General features: G+C 37.2%; 1 protein-coding gene across 8 annotated transcripts in view; it reads right to left on the bottom strand.

Moving 5' to 3' along the window:
• The window catches only part of ANKRD31 (ankyrin repeat domain 31), a 118,928-nt gene that overhangs the window by 35,382 nt on the left and 67,409 nt on the right, over positions 1–16,137 (bottom strand). For 6 of the 8 annotated variants that reach the window (XR_012015920.1, XM_072795029.1, XM_072795073.1 and 3 more), the window contains 5 exons: positions 15,852–16,016; positions 12,211–12,348; positions 11,203–11,345; positions 6,055–6,217; positions 4,259–4,374 (listed from right to left, as the gene is read on the bottom strand). Coding sequence is in view for 7 of the 8 variants with exons in the window: in XM_072795029.1 (XP_072651130.1) it covers positions 4,259–4,374; positions 6,055–6,217; positions 11,203–11,345; positions 12,211–12,348; positions 15,852–16,016 (725 nt within the window). In the remaining variant the exon portion in view is untranslated. The remainder of the gene's footprint in view (positions 1–4,258; positions 4,375–6,054; positions 6,218–11,202; positions 11,346–12,210; positions 12,349–15,851; positions 16,017–16,137) is intronic. The other 2 variants (XM_072795075.1, XM_072795060.1) reach the window with 2 other exon arrangements.

Raw genomic sequence — 16,137 nt, 5'->3', positions numbered from 1 at the left:
TCTACAAGAGACTCATTTTAGACAGAAGGATACCTACAACCTGAAAATAAAAGGTTGGAGAACCATTTACCATTCAAATGGTCCTCAAAAGAAAGCAGGGGTAGCCATCCTTATATCAGATAAACTAAAATTTACCCCAAAGACTGTAGTGAGAGATGAAGAGGGACACTATATCATACTTAAAGGATCTATCCAACAAGAGGACTTAACAATCCTCAATATATATGCCCTGAATGCGGGAGCTGCCAAACATATCAGTCAATTAATAACCAAAGTTAAGACATACTTAGAAAATAATACACTTATACTTGGTGACTTCAATCTAGCTCTTTCTACCCTCGAAAGGTCTTCTAAAAACAACATCTCCAAAGAAACGAGAGCTTTAAATGATACATTGAACCAGATGGATTTCACAGATATCTACAGAACTTTACATCCAAACTCAACTGAATACATATTCTTCTCAAGTGCACATGGAACTTTCTCCAGAATAGACCACATACTGAGTCACAAATCGGGTCTGAACCGATACCAAAAGATTGGGATCGTCCCCTGCATATTCTCGGACCATAATGCCTTGAAATTATAACTAAATCACAACAAGAAGTTTGGAAGGACCTCAAACACGTGGAGGTTAAGGACCATCCCGCTAAAAGATGAAAGGGTCAACCAGGAAATTAAGGAAGAATTAAAAAGACTCATGGAAACTAATGAGAATGAAGATACAACTGTTCAAAATCTTTGGGATGCAGCAAAAGCAGTCCTGAGGGGGAAATACATCGCAATACAAGCATCCATTCAAAAACTGGAAAGAACTCAAATACAAAACCTAACCTTACACATAAAGGAGCTAGAGAAAGAACGGCAGATAGATCCTACACCCAGCAGAAGAAGAGTTAATTAAGATTCAAGCAGAACTCAACGAAATCGAGACTAGAAGAACTGTGGAACAGATCAACAAAACCAGGAGGAAAAAAAAAAAACCAACAAAAAACAAAACAAAACCAGGAGTTGGTTCTTTGAAAGAATTAATAAGATAGATAAACCATTAGCCAGCCTTATTAAAAAGAAGAGAGAGAAGACTCAAATTAATAAAATCATGAAGGAGAAAGGAGAGATCACTACCAACACCAAGGAAATACAAACTATTTTAAAAACATATTATGAACAGCTATACGCCAATAAATTAGGCAATCTAGAAGAAATGGACACATTCCTGGAAAGCCACAAACTACCAAAACTGGAACAGGAAGAAATAGAAAACCTGAACAGGCCAATAACCAGGGAGGAAATTGAAGCAGTCATCCAAAACCTCCCAAGGTACAAGAGTCCAGGGCCAGATGGCTTCCCAGGGGAATTCTATCAAATGTTTAAAGAAGAAATCATACCTATTCTACTTAAGCTGTTTGGAAAGATAGAAAGAGATGGAGTACTTCCAAATTCATTCTATGAGGCCAGCATCACCTTAATTCCAAAACCAGAGAAAGACCCCACCAAAAAGGAGAATTACAGACCAATATCCCTGATGAACAAGGATGCAAAAATTCTCAACAAGATACTAGCCAATAGGATACAACAATACATTAAGAAAATTATTCACGATGACCAAGTAGGATTTATCCCCGGGACACAAGGCTGGTTCAACACTCGTAAAACAATCAATGTGATTCATCATATCAGCAAGAGAAAAACCAAGAACCATATGATCCTCTCATTAGATGCAGAGAAAGCATTTGACAAAATACAGCATCCATTCCTGATCAAAACTCTTCAGAGTGTAGGGATAGAAGGAACATTCCTCAACATCTTAAAAGCCATCTACGAAAAGCCCACAGCAAATATCATTCTCAATGGGGAAGCACTGGGAGCCTTTCCCCTAAGATCAGGAACAAGACAGGGATGTCCACTCTCACCACTGCTATTCAACATAGTACTGGAAGTCCTAGCCTCAGCAATCAGACAACAAAAAGACATTAAAGGCATTCAAATTGGCAAAGAAGAAGTCAAACTCTCCCTCTTCGCCGATGACATGATACTCTACATAGAAAACCCAAAAGCCTCCACCCCAAGATTGCTAGAACTCATACAGCAATTTGGGAGCGTGGCAGGATACAAAATCAATGCCCAGAAATCAATGGCATTTCTATACACTAACAATGAGACTGAAGAAAGAGAAATTAAGGAGTCAATCCCATTGACAATTGCACCCAAAAGCATAAGATACCTAGGAATAAACCTAATCAAAGAGGTAAAGGATCTATACCCTAAAAACTATAGAACACTTCTGAAAGAAATTGAGGAAGACACAAAGAGATGGAAAAATATCCCATGCTCATGGATTGGCAGAATTAATATTGTGAAAATGTCAGTGTTACCCAGGGCAATTTACACTTTTAATGCAATCTCTATCAAAATACCATAGACTTTCTTCAGAGAGTTAGAAAAAATTATTTTAAGATTTGTGTGGAATCAGAAAAGACCCCGAATAGCCAAGGGAATTGTAAAAAAGAAAACTATATCTGGGGGCATCACAATGCCAGATTTCAGGTTGTACTACAAAGCTGTGGTCATCAAGACAGTGTGGTACTGGCACAAAAACAGACACATAGATCAATGGAACAGAATAGAGAATCCAGAAGTGGACCCTCAACTTTATGGTCAACTAATATTCGATAAAGGAGGAAAGACTATCCATTGGAAGAAAGACAGTCTCTTCAATAAATGGTGCTGGGAAAATTGGACATCCACATGCAGAAGAATGAAACTAGACCACTCTTGCATCATACACGAAGATAAACTCAAAATGGATGAAAAATCTAAATGTGAGACAAGATTCCATCAAAATCCTAGAGGAGAACACAGGCAACACCCTTTTTTAACTTGGCCACAGTAACTTCTTGCAAGATACATCCACAAAGGCAAAAGAAACAAAAGCAAAAATGAAGTATTGGGATCATCAAGATAAGAAGCTTTTGCACAGCAAAGGATACAGACAACAAAACTAAAAGACAACCTACAGAATGGGAGAAGATATTTGCAAATGATGTATCAGATAAAGAGCTAGTTTCCAAGATCTATAAAGAACTCATTAAACTCAACACCAAAGAAACAAACAATCCAATCATGAAATGGGCAAAAGACATGAAATCTCACAGAGGAAGACATAGACATAGCCAACATGCACATGAGAAAATGCTCCGCATCACTTGCCATCAGGGAAATACAAATCAAAACCACAATGAGATACCACCTCACACCAGTGAGAATGGGGAACATTAACAAGGCAGGAAACCACAAATGTTGGAGAGGATGCGGAGAACAGGGAACCCTCTTACACTGTTGGTGGGAATGTGACCTGGTGCAGCCACTCTGGAAAACTGTGTGGAGGTTCCTCATAGAGTTAAAAATAGACCTGCCCTACGACCCAGCAATTGCACTGTTGGGGATTTACCCCAAAGATTCAGATACAATGAAATGCCAGGACACCTGCACCCCTATGTTTCTAGCAGCAATGTCCACAATAGCCAAACTGTGGAAGGAGCCTCGGTGTCCATCAAAAGATGAATGGATAAAGAAGATGTGGTTTCTGTATACAATGGAATATTACTCAGCCATTAGAAAAGACAAATACCCACCATTTGCTTCAACATGGATGGAACTGGAGGGTATTATGCTGAGTGAAGTAAGTCAATTGGAGAAGGAAAAACAGTGTATGTTCTCATTCATTTGGGGAATATAAATAAGAGCGAAAGGGAATATAAGGGAAGGGAGAAGAAGTGTGTGGGAAATATCAGAATGGGAGATAGAAGATAAAGACTCCTAACTCTGGGAAATGAACTAGGGGTGGTAGAAGGGGAGGAGGGTGGGGGGTGGGGGTGAATCGGTGACGGTCACTGAGGGGGGCACTTGATGGGATGAGCACTGGGTGTTATTCTGTATCTTGGTAAATTGAACACCAATACAAAATTAATTTATTAAAAAAAATAAATGCTGACGGAGAGAAGGTGAAAAAGAAAGAACATAACCTAGTTTTAAAGAATAGCAGCTAATTCATAATTCTGTATTCAATGCAGATAAGTGAGTCAATTACATGACATATTTTCTTGGCTCATTAACTATATTATTTTCTTGTTACAAAAAATATTTTCAACCTGTGTGTCCTTAAAATGGAAAGAGTATCAGCAATAACCAATGGCTAGCTGGCCCATAGAATGATACTATCTAAAGCGAAAAATGGAAGGATTTCAACTTCACTCACCACAGGATAGCTTTCTCTTCTTTTTTCTCTTTGTGAAAGAGAAGGTGGATCAACAGTGTTGCAGTCATCACAAAAACACCACTTATGCCTTTTTCGTTGGACAGCAGGAATTTTGACTTTAAGAATTAAAATTAGAAAATACAATAATGTAGCTTCATCTTACCAATTTTAATGGTGACAAGAATAGAAGGAATAAATTAAGTCTGCAATTACTATAATATCTTAATGTTCAGCATCTCATTATTATTACTATCAACTGACTGATTACAGCTAACATTTACCAAAAACTTATCACACATTGAATGTCAAACTCTTTTCCTTATTTAATCTTATTTAATCTTCATATAAGCCCTGTAAGATAGGTAGTTTATTCTATCCATTTTACAGAAGAGGAGAATGAAGCTTAGGGGGATTTGGGAAGTTTCCTTCAAGTCACATAGCAGTATTGAAACCAGATCTGATTCCAAAATCCATGCTCTTAATCATTATGCCTACAATTCATTGTCTCTCATCCTTTTCTCATTCTGGGTTCCCTTTCTTCATATAAGTATTGTACCCTACATCCCTCATCCCTTTAGGGTACCTGACCAAGGAAATGTATACACAAGAAACAACAGACAGGTGGGAATAGATATATAGCACTTCACAACAGAGTGCCCAATAATTCCAAATATGGCTGTGGAGAGGGAGAAAGACATGGCTGGGGCTCTAAGAAAGGCCCTGACCCTATAAACTTACTATATAGTAGCACACAATGAAAAGAGGAACCTTTTATCAGTCTTGACTTTGACCTATATGTGCTCTAACTCACTAGTAATATATGAGACAGTGATTATCTTTAGCTCTGACCAATAATATCAGTAACATAATTCTTCTCTTGAAAAACAACTGGTAAGGATAGTGGTAGGCTAGGGGAAAACTGTGTAATGGGGATTCTTTCCCCAATTATTCCACCTCATAGGGAGAAGGAGCAGGTATGTTCCCGGGTTTCTCTTATGAGTCAAGGCTCATGCAGAAAAGAACAGAAAAGGAAGAACAACTCACTCTCCTCAACACTTAATAAATTGTGTTTAACTGTTTTCTGGTTGACCTTCCCACAAGACTCGAAGTTTCCCATGGGCAAGTACCTAGTTTGCTTGGCAGGTGCTTAACAAATGTGTTTTCTATATTAGTGTTCACAACATGCTTATTTCTTATAGATAGTTCACTATATTATTTAAATGCAAACTATTTTTAAAAAATGGTTCATAAAATTTTGCCCTGCTATAAATTACCTTGAAATATTTTTATACTCTATTTACACATACACATATAAGTATATTTGCTTATTAACAAATTCATATTCTAGCATCAAAACGTTAGATTATTGAAAAGTTGGCATCAGTCCAACTGTCACATACACCACTATAAATTTTGAAGTAACGGTATCTTAATTGCAAAGACTTTCATATAATATCAACATTTTCTGGCCTTACTAACAGTAAGCCAATCTGTGTGGTTTCAGTTAAATCTCTATCACAGACTCAATGGTAAAGATTAATAATTGTTTAATGAATAATATGGGCTCCATTTCAACATGTAATTCCAATCCAATAGGATCATATGGTATATAAATTAAACCATGTTTGGAAATGCTAAGTTCCAAAAGTAAATAATGCTTTTCAAGAGTTTAGTAAGCACACAAAACATTTACCCCAGTTATGAAACAATTTACACTACAAATCTGAAGATTTATTTTTCTAAGCAGAGGTATGTATACACTTGTATAAGATAGCAAGCAATACTGACATACATACCAGTGACTGTAGCATTACTTTCATTTCTATTATCAGTCTCAATTGCACCAAAAGATATCAGTAGCTCTTTCATTTTCTCATTATCTGCTTCATCCAAAGCAGTTTTCTGTTTTTGATTCTTTTGATTTGGGTTTGCTCCATGTGGTAGTAGAATCTCAGCTGCCTACAAGGTATTTTTCCAAAGTTATCCCTACAGACACCTAAGATCAATAATTTCTGCTTTCATTATAATACACCACTATTAAAAGTTATCAAAGTATTAAAAGTTATCAAAAGAAGTTTCAAATGCTAGCCAAGAAAATTTTTTATTAAATTTGATATGAAAGCTATAAAATAATTTAATGATTTGGCCTGTCCTGTCCTCAAGAAGAACCAAACAATGACATGAAAATACCAGAGATGCTGCCTTCATTGCAGTTAAGAAGCACACACAGGTAGAATGATATACAAGACTGACTCTATCTCTTTAACAGAGCCCTTTGTCCTTTCCTCCAACCTGCATCACTATATTTTAGGTATGTTACTTGTTCAAGAAGTTTAATGAGCTAGCTTCTAAATCCAATGACCCTTCTAATAGTATCTGAATAGATTTGTTATGTGTCCTAAATAAGTGAATTATATGCACAGAATCTTAAAGGTAAAAGGAAATTTAGAAATAATCTACTCCAACCTGATCATCTTACAGAAGAGGAAACTGAGGTCAAAGAAGTTGTAACATTGGGTGGGGGATGGTTTCTAACATAAATAAGGTTTCTCTGAATAACTCAAAGCTGTTATATATTGGGAGTTTGTAAATTATCAAAGTTAAAGATGTTACTAATTAGCTATGGTATAAGTCAACTAGTGAAAAACAGCCAATGATTCCATCTGTGTGAGTCAAGTAAGGGACTCAAATCACTGAAAAACCGGAGTAGAAAAACATGGTCAGGATTTTGTTTAAAATAGAGCTATGCTCTGTGTTAGTGGCTTATCTTTTCTCCTTATGTCCAGGTATGGAGAAACAGAGAAATTTAGGAGTAAATGGGCCAATGAAGATGATAAGGATAGCCCCTCATTTATCCCATCAGCCCAGAGTTCGCACAAGAGAAATTAGCTTAAGAGAAAATATGTTTGTTTTAAAATCAAGCATACAAAACTCATTCCTGATACCTACTAGCTATGTCCTTGAGCAAGTTATTTACCATTTGAACCTCATTTTTATCACCTATAAGACCTAAATGTGAGCCTCTGTCAAATACCATATTCATAATGGATTCTTTTTTTAATAAATTTATTTTTATTGGTGTTCAATTTGTCAACATACAGAATAACACCCAGTGCTCATCCCGTCAAGTGCCCACCTCAGTGCCCGCCACCCAGTCACCCCCACCCCCCGCCCACCTCCCCTTCCACCACCTCTAATGGATTCTTAATGAAAGTCCCCTAAGCCCCCTTTTTCTCTAGAGGAGTAAAAAGACCAACTTAAGTAATGAGGGACAGTGGATAATAAATAGCATATGAAGAAAGTCTCCTAGAAAGATTTTTGATAAAAACTTAGTGAAGTCTGAGTAAAAGTATTTTGTTTTGTTTTTTAAAATAGGGAGTGAGTGGGCAGCAGGGGTGGCTCAGCAGTTTGGTGCCGCCTTCAGCCCAGGGTGTGATCCTGGAGACCCAGGATTAAGTCCCACATCAGGCTCCCTGCATGGAGCCTGCTTCTCCCTCTGCCTGTGTCTCTGCCTCTCTCTCTCTCTCTCTGGTCTCTCATGAATAAATAAAAATCTTTAAAAAATAAAAAGAGGGGGTGAGCAGTACCTCATTAATCCAGGAGTTTCTAAGCCTGAGTTATCAGTAAAGTCACCTGTGGAATTATTTAAAAATACAGATTCCTTATATTCTCTTTCCATTACTATATATTTGGGAGGGAGAAAGGTAGTTTTTTTGTTGTTGTTCTTTAACAAAGGAAGCTTTTCTGCACTTAAAAATTACACCATATTAATAATGACTATTTTGTGTGTTAAGATGAGGCCTTCCTATCGGAAGGCTTTGACCTTTAATGTGTTAACATGGACTCATTTAATATATTAGTTTGGAAGACACAGAGAGCTCAGCTCAGATGGAATAGGACCCTGAACAGCTGTTGCCGTAAGGCTCATGCGTAGGCAAAAGTGTAAGAGAATAGCAACAGCACAAAAAGGCATTTAGCAGGCAAGGCGAAAGCTATAGTTGAGAGAGAGTTCCAGGTAACATGATGGGGTAGACCTAAGGAACAAAGAACATGACAAAAATTAGGTGACCAAGAAGTAGGCCCCTTGCCTTTTTTTTTTTTTTAAATCAGCTTTACTGGAGTAATCACTACTATAACCATGACTCAGAAACATTCCATCATTATAAAAAAAAATCCATATATTTCCATTTCAAAACCAAAGACCCCACCAAAAAGGAGAATTATAGATCAATATCCCTGATGAACTCAGATGCAAAAATTCTCAACAAGAAACTAGCCAATAGGATCCAACAGTACATTAAGAAGATTATTCACCATGACCAACTGGGATTTATCCCCGGGATGCAAGGTTGGTTCAGCATGAGAAGCAATCAACATGAGAGATCACATCAACAAGAGAAAAAACAAGAACCATATGATCCTCTCAATAGATGCAGAGAAAGTACTTGACAAAATACAGCATCCATGCCTGATCAAAACTCTTCAGAGTGTAGGGATAGAGGGAACATTCCTCAACATCTTAAAAGCCATCTATGAAAAGCCCACAGCAAATATCATTCTCAATGGGGAAACACTGGGAGCCTTTCCCCTAAGATCAGGAACAATACAGGGATGTCCACTCTCACCACTGCTATTCAACATAGTACTAGAAGTCCTAGCCCTAGCAGTCAGACAACAAAAGGAAATAGAAGGCATTCAATTGGCAAAAAAGAAGTCAAACTCTCCCTCTTCACAGATGACATGATAGTGTACATAGAAAACCCAAAAGACGCCACTCCAAGATTGCTAGAACTCATACAGCAATTCGGCAAAATCAATGCCCAGAAATCAGAGGCATTTCTATACACTAACAATGAGACTGAAGAAAGAGAAATAAAGGAGCAAATCCCATTGACAATTTCACCCAAAAGCATAAGATACCTAGGAATAAATCTAACCAAAGAGGTAAAGGATCTATACCCTAAAAACTACAGAACACTTCTGAAAGAAATTGAGGAAGAAACAAAGTGATGGAAAAATATTCCATGCTCGGGCAGCCCCGGTGGCACAGCGGTTTAGCGCCGCTTGCAGCCCAGGGCGTGATCCTGGACCCCAGGATTGAGTCCCGCATTGGGCTCCCTGCATGGAGCCTGCTTCTCCTTCTGCCTGTGTCTCTGCCTCTCTCTCTGTGTGTCTCTCATGAATAAATAAAATATTTTAAAAAATATTCCATGCTCATGGATTGGAAGAAGTAATATTGTGAAAATGTCAATGTTACCAAGGGCAATTTACACATTTAATGCAATCCCTATCAAAATACCATGACTTTCTTCAGAGTCTTGGAACAAATAATCTTAAGATTTGTATGGAATCAGAAAAGACCCCGAATAGCCAAGGGAATACTTTTTTTTTTAAATAATAAATTTATTTTTTATTGGTGTTCAATTTGCCAACATACAGAATAACACCCAGTGCTCATCCCCTCAAGTGCCCCCCTCAGTGCCCGTCACCCATTCACCCCCACTCCCCGCCCTCCTCCCCTTCCACCACCCCTAGTTCGTTTCCCAGAGTTAGGAGTTTTTATGTTCTGTCTCCCTTTCTGATATTTCCTACCCATTTCTTCTCCCTTCCCTTCTATTCATAGCCAGGGGAATACTGAAAAAGAAAACCAGAGCCGGGGGCATCACAATGCTGGATTTCAGGTTGTACTACAAAGCTGTGATCATCAAGACAGTGTGGTACTGGCATAAAAACAGACACATTGATCAATGGGACAGAATAGAGAACCCAGAAATGGGCCCTCAACTCTATGACCAACTAATATTTGACAAAGCAGGAAAGACTATCCACTGGAAAAAGGACAGTCTCTTCAATAAATGGTGCTGGGAATATTGGACCGCCATGTGCAGAAGAATGAAACTAGATCATTCTCTTACACCAGACACGAAGATAAACTCAAATGGATGAAAGATCTAAATGTGATATAAGAATCCATCAAAATCCTAGAGGAGAACACAGGAAACAGCCTTTTTGACCTTGGCCACAGCAATGTCTTGCAAGATACATCCATGAAGGCAAGGGAAACAAAAGCAAAAATGAACTATTGGGGCTTAATCAAGATAAAAAGCTTCTGCACAGCAAAAGAAACAGTCAACAAAACTAAAGACAACCTAAAGAATGGGAGAAGATATTTGCAAACAACATATCAGATAAAGGGCTAGTATTCAAAACCTATGAAAAACTTATTAAACTCAACAGCAAAGAAACAAACAATCCAATCATGAAATGGGCAAAAGACATGAACAGAAATTTCACCAAAGAAGACACACATGGCCAACAAGCACATGAGAAAATGTTCCAAACACCAATAAAAAAAAAATTTATAATAAAAAAAAGAAAATGTTCCGCATCATTCACCATCAGCAAAATATAAATCAAAAACACAATGAGAAAACAAATGAAAAAACTCTGGATGATAGCCCACTCATCTGGTATTACTATTATTATTTTTTTTTTTTAGTAGGCTCCATAACCAGGATGGAGCCCAGTCTAGGGCTTGAACTCATGACCCTGAGATCAAGACCTGAGCTGAGATCAAGCGTGAGACATTTAACTGGTAGAGCCACTCAGGTGCCCCTTTCTGATATTCTTCTTCTTCTTTTTTTTAATATTTTATTTATTTATTTACTTTTTCATTCATTCATTCATGAGAGACACACAGAGAGAGGCAGAGACACAGGCAGAGGGAGAAGCAGGCTCCATGCAGGGAGCCTGATGTGGGACTTGATCCTGGGACTCCGGGATCATGACTTGAGCCCACCTGAGCCGAAGGCAGAGAAGCTTAACTACTGAGGCACCCAGGCATCCTGAGGAATCACTTTAATGCTCAGTTTAAAATATCTTCATTTTCTTCACTTGTTTCTCTAAGAAAAAGTAATAGGAACCCAATCTGATGTGCATTTTACCTTTAAATGATTGTTGGCAACAGCATCATGTAAGGGAAGAATCCCACCTAGTTTTTCACAATTAACATTAGCACCAGCTTTTAACAACTCTACAATTTTATCATTAGATCTCTTAGTAGATGCCTTATGAAGTGGTGTCCAACCTAAAAACGGAAAAAAGAACAAAACAAGCTGCTGCTTACAAACCAACATTCATTTAGTATCTTCATTATTAAGGTAATTTGCACTATTGCAATGAGTACCTATATTGATTCAAATATATATACTAAGTATTTACAAGAAATAATATTGAAAACCATGGCCCTAAAATGTTTCAATTTTTAAAACAAACCAATCTCATCAAAAAGATTGGTTGATCCAAGTGCCAAAATAGAAGACTCACAGAACATAAAATATAATGGGACTAGAGTAAATAAAAATGTCAATTTGTTTCATCTTAGATATTAAAATAGAATAAGATCAAGTCTGCCTTCCCTATCTGTATCACTGCATTGTCACATATCTCTTCAAAATGACATACAATGCCTGAAATCAATATTTGAGATTTTCCCTCTGTTAAGACCTCACATATGACTTTCTCGTGCTTGAGCAAAATATTAGAAGATGAATTTAAAAATGGAGGCTGAAAATAAAAATAAGGAAAGAGACAACAAATAGTGTAAAGAGAGGAGAAAGAGAGGGAACAGGGAAATGGAAAAAAACTGACATTTTCTCCAAAGTGAGAGAATAGTATTAAGATCTCCAAGGAAAAGACCTAAATAAAGCTCTCCTTACTCTCCAATATGTATACTCCCTCTGAATGCTCCCACATGTAAGTTAAAAACTATTTCAGAGGAGGTTATTTTAGCAATTGGTGAAAAACAAGATGAACTTAACTATTAATTAAATGATATATTATTAAGACAGTTCAAAGTTAACAGCCAGGATCAAAACTGGGGTAGGGTGGATGAAATGTGGATTTCAGGGAGTTCAAGTTATAAACACAATGAAAATTTCAAGAATCCAAACCTGCATTGTCTTTTAGATTCACATCTGCTCCAGATTCTATTGGAGCCTTCACCAGAGACAAAGTTCCTCTTCTGGCAGCCAAATGAAGCCGGCTCTCCCCTCTGGCACGCCTCTTATTGATCCCAGCTGTCTTCATTTCTGTAAATTTGCCAAGCAAAACTGAGACTACTTTTCTGCTAAATGCTGATCATTACAAAGGAGCTTAGAAAATACACAGCAACTTCCTCAAAATATCCTAAGTAGGATGCACTATATAAAACATACATCAACATCATTATTGCTATTGCTGTTTTAAAATACAACTTGCGAGGGACACCTGGGTGGCTCAGCAGTTGAGTGTCTGCCTTCTGCTCAGGGTGTAATCCCCGGATCTGGGATCAAGTCCTCCATCGGGCTCCTTTCATGAAGCCTGCTTCTCCTCTCTTCCTGTGTCTCTGCTTCTCTCTCTCTGTGTCTGTCTCTCATGAATAAATAAATCTTTAAAAATATATATATAACTTGTGAAGGAATTGCAGAGCATCTAAGCACATTGAATTCATTCTAACAGCTGCTTAGTCACTCTATCATAAGTTTGATTAAAACAAACTTGCTTCAATTTTACCCTCATTTCACTCTTAATAGTCCTTTAACAATGGATAAAATTTTTCTTAAAACAAACTTTGATTTTATAAAACTCTTCTTTATAGCTCTTATCTATGTCAATATGTGTATTTCTGAACACAAAAGACACCAAAAAATGAACCAAGGCCCATTACATTCTTTCTTTCATAAATCATGCAGTACACAACATCATTACCCAAAGATTCTTTAAAAAATCTTTTCCTTGCACCACAACTTAGAGAGAATTAAGCTGGATCTAAAAAAAAAAAAAAAGGACCATGTTTTCCCCTCAATTTCTTTCCCAAACCATGCTAAAATGATAGTAAAGGATTTTTTTTAACACCATAAAAAAAATAGAAGAGGACACAGGACAAAGACTTCAATAACTTTTTGGGAACTGGAAAATCACTAATGAAGAAGAGTTAACTGCCTTGATAAAGTAGAGGAAATGCCTCAACCCAAATTCCTGCAAAAATAATTAGAGGAAGAAGATCTCCCTGTATCCAGCACCTGGGGGTATCAAGCATGGTGAACGGCAGCACGCATGGAACTGGGTAAAAATATGGAGATTGACTGAAAGTTTATAGAGAGAAGTTGGGACCCCAAGTTCCCTTCACCCAACGCTGAATTGTCTGGCAACCATTGCTCTTACCCAAAGTCCCCATCTCCAAGCCAGGAAACTAAAGGTTTATTTTCTGTAGAAACCACATCAGAAAAGCTTCAGAGTGAGACAGAAGACAAAGTAGAGGATTAGTGTGATCAAACAGAAAGGAATATTTATTTTTAATAAATAGTCCTCAAATGTAGTCCCAAATTAGCAGTGTATGACCTGGGAAACTTGTTAGAAATGCTAATTCTCCAGCCCACCTCACAAGCCTACTGTGGAAGGCAGACTTTAAGGTAACTCCTAACGAGCCCCATCTCCTGGTATTATGGCCTGAATCATCCCCTCTCTTGAATAATTTGCTTCTAACCAAAAGAATACCTCAATATTGAGGGTATTTCACTTATTTGATTACGTTATAAGAGATTGTAAAATTTTCTACTTGCTAGCAAATTTGCTCTATCATCTTCAGTTTGCGTGTTTTGATGAACCAAGAGGACTTACTGGAACAACTCATGAAGGAAGAAACTGAGCATGACTACAAGGTGGCCACAACCCTCAAGGAATTGAATCCTGACACCAACCAAATGAACTTGAAAATGGATCCTTCCCTGGTTGAGCCTTCAGATGAGACCCTAGTCTTGACCACAACCTGACTGTCGCCTATGACATATCCTGAGCAGAAGATGGGCCTAAGCCATGCCCAATACCTGATATACAGCAACTATGAGATAAAAAACGTGTGTTGTTTTAAATTGCTAAGTTTGAAAATGTTGAAACTATTATATACTAATAGTACATCTAATGAATCAGACTTTCTGAGGGTGGAGCCCAACAATCTGTTTTAACAAGCTTTCCAGGTGATTCTGATGCAAGATTAGGTTTGAGAACCCCTGTATTAAACCTTAAAACATGCTCCCTGCTCCATTTCCTAAATGCCAGCAACTAGGCATATAATTTCAGGTCAAGAGGTAAAAAGTTTAGAGAATTATTCTCTAAAAGATGGAATCTTCAGTTATGTCAACCACAGGAAAGACTGACAGCCTCATGTCCACCTTCCATTGACATCCAGACAAAATCACAATGCTCTTACAACTTTGTACTCAGGAATTTTTATTAGAAGAGTAAAGACATATCTATTATATATTTTTAATACTATATATACATCTATAGAGAATATATTTTAAAATTATGAAATATCCAGGATCCCTGGTGGCTCAGCGGCTGAGCACCTCCCTTCGGCCCAGGGCATGATCCTGGAGTCCTGGATCGAGTCCTGCATCGGGCTCCCTGCAAGGAGCCTGCTTCTCCCTCTGCCTGTGTCTCTGCCTCTCTCCGTGTCTCTCATGAATAAATAAATAAAAATCTTTAAGAAAAAAAATTAGTTTAAAAAATTATGAAATATCCAAAACAGCAGACCTGTATTTTGCAAGTTTGAACTGAAAAATCTCTCCCATAATTGTTACTATGAATGGTACAAATCTTCTCACCTAGTTCTTGGTGTGTTGTAGCAAAGAAGGAAGGCACATGATAAACATTTTGGAGCAAAAAGTCAAAAATTCCTCCATGTAACTGTCATCATATATTTCTTTAGCACGTAACTGAAATTTTAAAATACAATCTAGAAGAAACTGCAAAGGAAACAAACAGCACCCACACTAACTTCACAAAAAACTTCTTCACAAAGTTTACCATGGTTAATGCTGAGTGCTTCTTAGTAGCATTAAACTTTATTCATTAATTAATAAATATTGGTAATATATTTAATAATTGTATTAATAATATTTATTAATAAAGTAATAAACTAAGAAATATTCAGCTTTCAGTTACTTTATATGTGATCTATTTTTTTAGTCTCTGGAAGCTCAAGATCACAGAGAATGTGTCTTCCTACTTCCTAATACATAATAGGTAAACTTTTCAGTTCATTTAACCTTTATAAACCTTACTACTTAACCTGAAGTGGCCTGGCTTAGCCACAGAACTAGCTCTAAGACCTGTCGAGATATGGTTAACTTGTCCATACCGCCAAACACACACAGTTCGTTCATCTGACAAAAGAAACCAGAGGCTACTCTTTAATTTCCCTTATAGTGAAAGGGCTCATTGGAGCATCAAAGGGATTGGGCACGATTCAGGTGCACCACATGCACTCAGTATTCTGGCTGTCTGTCTTACCTCCTCTAACATTTCAAATTAGAAGTCACAGGCAGAAACATGGTAAGAATGTATCTGAGGACTAAAAAATTCTCAAGTAGTTTACTTTATATTTATTGTAAAACCATCTGAAAAAATATAGCTGAAATAATCTTATAACTTATTGAATGAGGGAAAAAAAACAACAGTAAATCTGAAAGTTAAGAAATTCCCTAAAGTAGAGCATACTGCTGGGCTTGATCATGTCAACTTTTATCTATACACGTATAGAAAGACAAACCTTGGCTGCGGGTAGCTTTCAATAAATTTTGTCTTTTTCTGAAATTCTGAACTTTTTTGCATTCTTGGATATTAGACATGTGAATTTCAGAATCTGTTTTTTCTTCTTTCTCACCATTTCTCATAGTGCTTTCATCTCCATTGATATTACTAGTTAATTCCTCATCTAAAAAAACAAACATTTTACAACATCAGTGCTGCAGTTCTCCTCACTGGTTACGTGATTAGAAAAACTCATAACCATTCCAAGTTTCTGTTCCTAGCTGGAGTGATTTATTCTATTCTAT

This window comes from Canis lupus, chromosome 2, assembly GCF_048164855.1.
Source record: "Canis lupus baileyi chromosome 2, mCanLup2.hap1, whole genome shotgun sequence".
In the NCBI taxonomy this organism is placed as follows: domain Eukaryota; kingdom Metazoa; phylum Chordata; class Mammalia; order Carnivora; family Canidae; genus Canis; species Canis lupus.
Note: the sequence above shows the minus strand (reverse complement) of the source record. Positions and strands in the feature narration are given on the sequence as shown.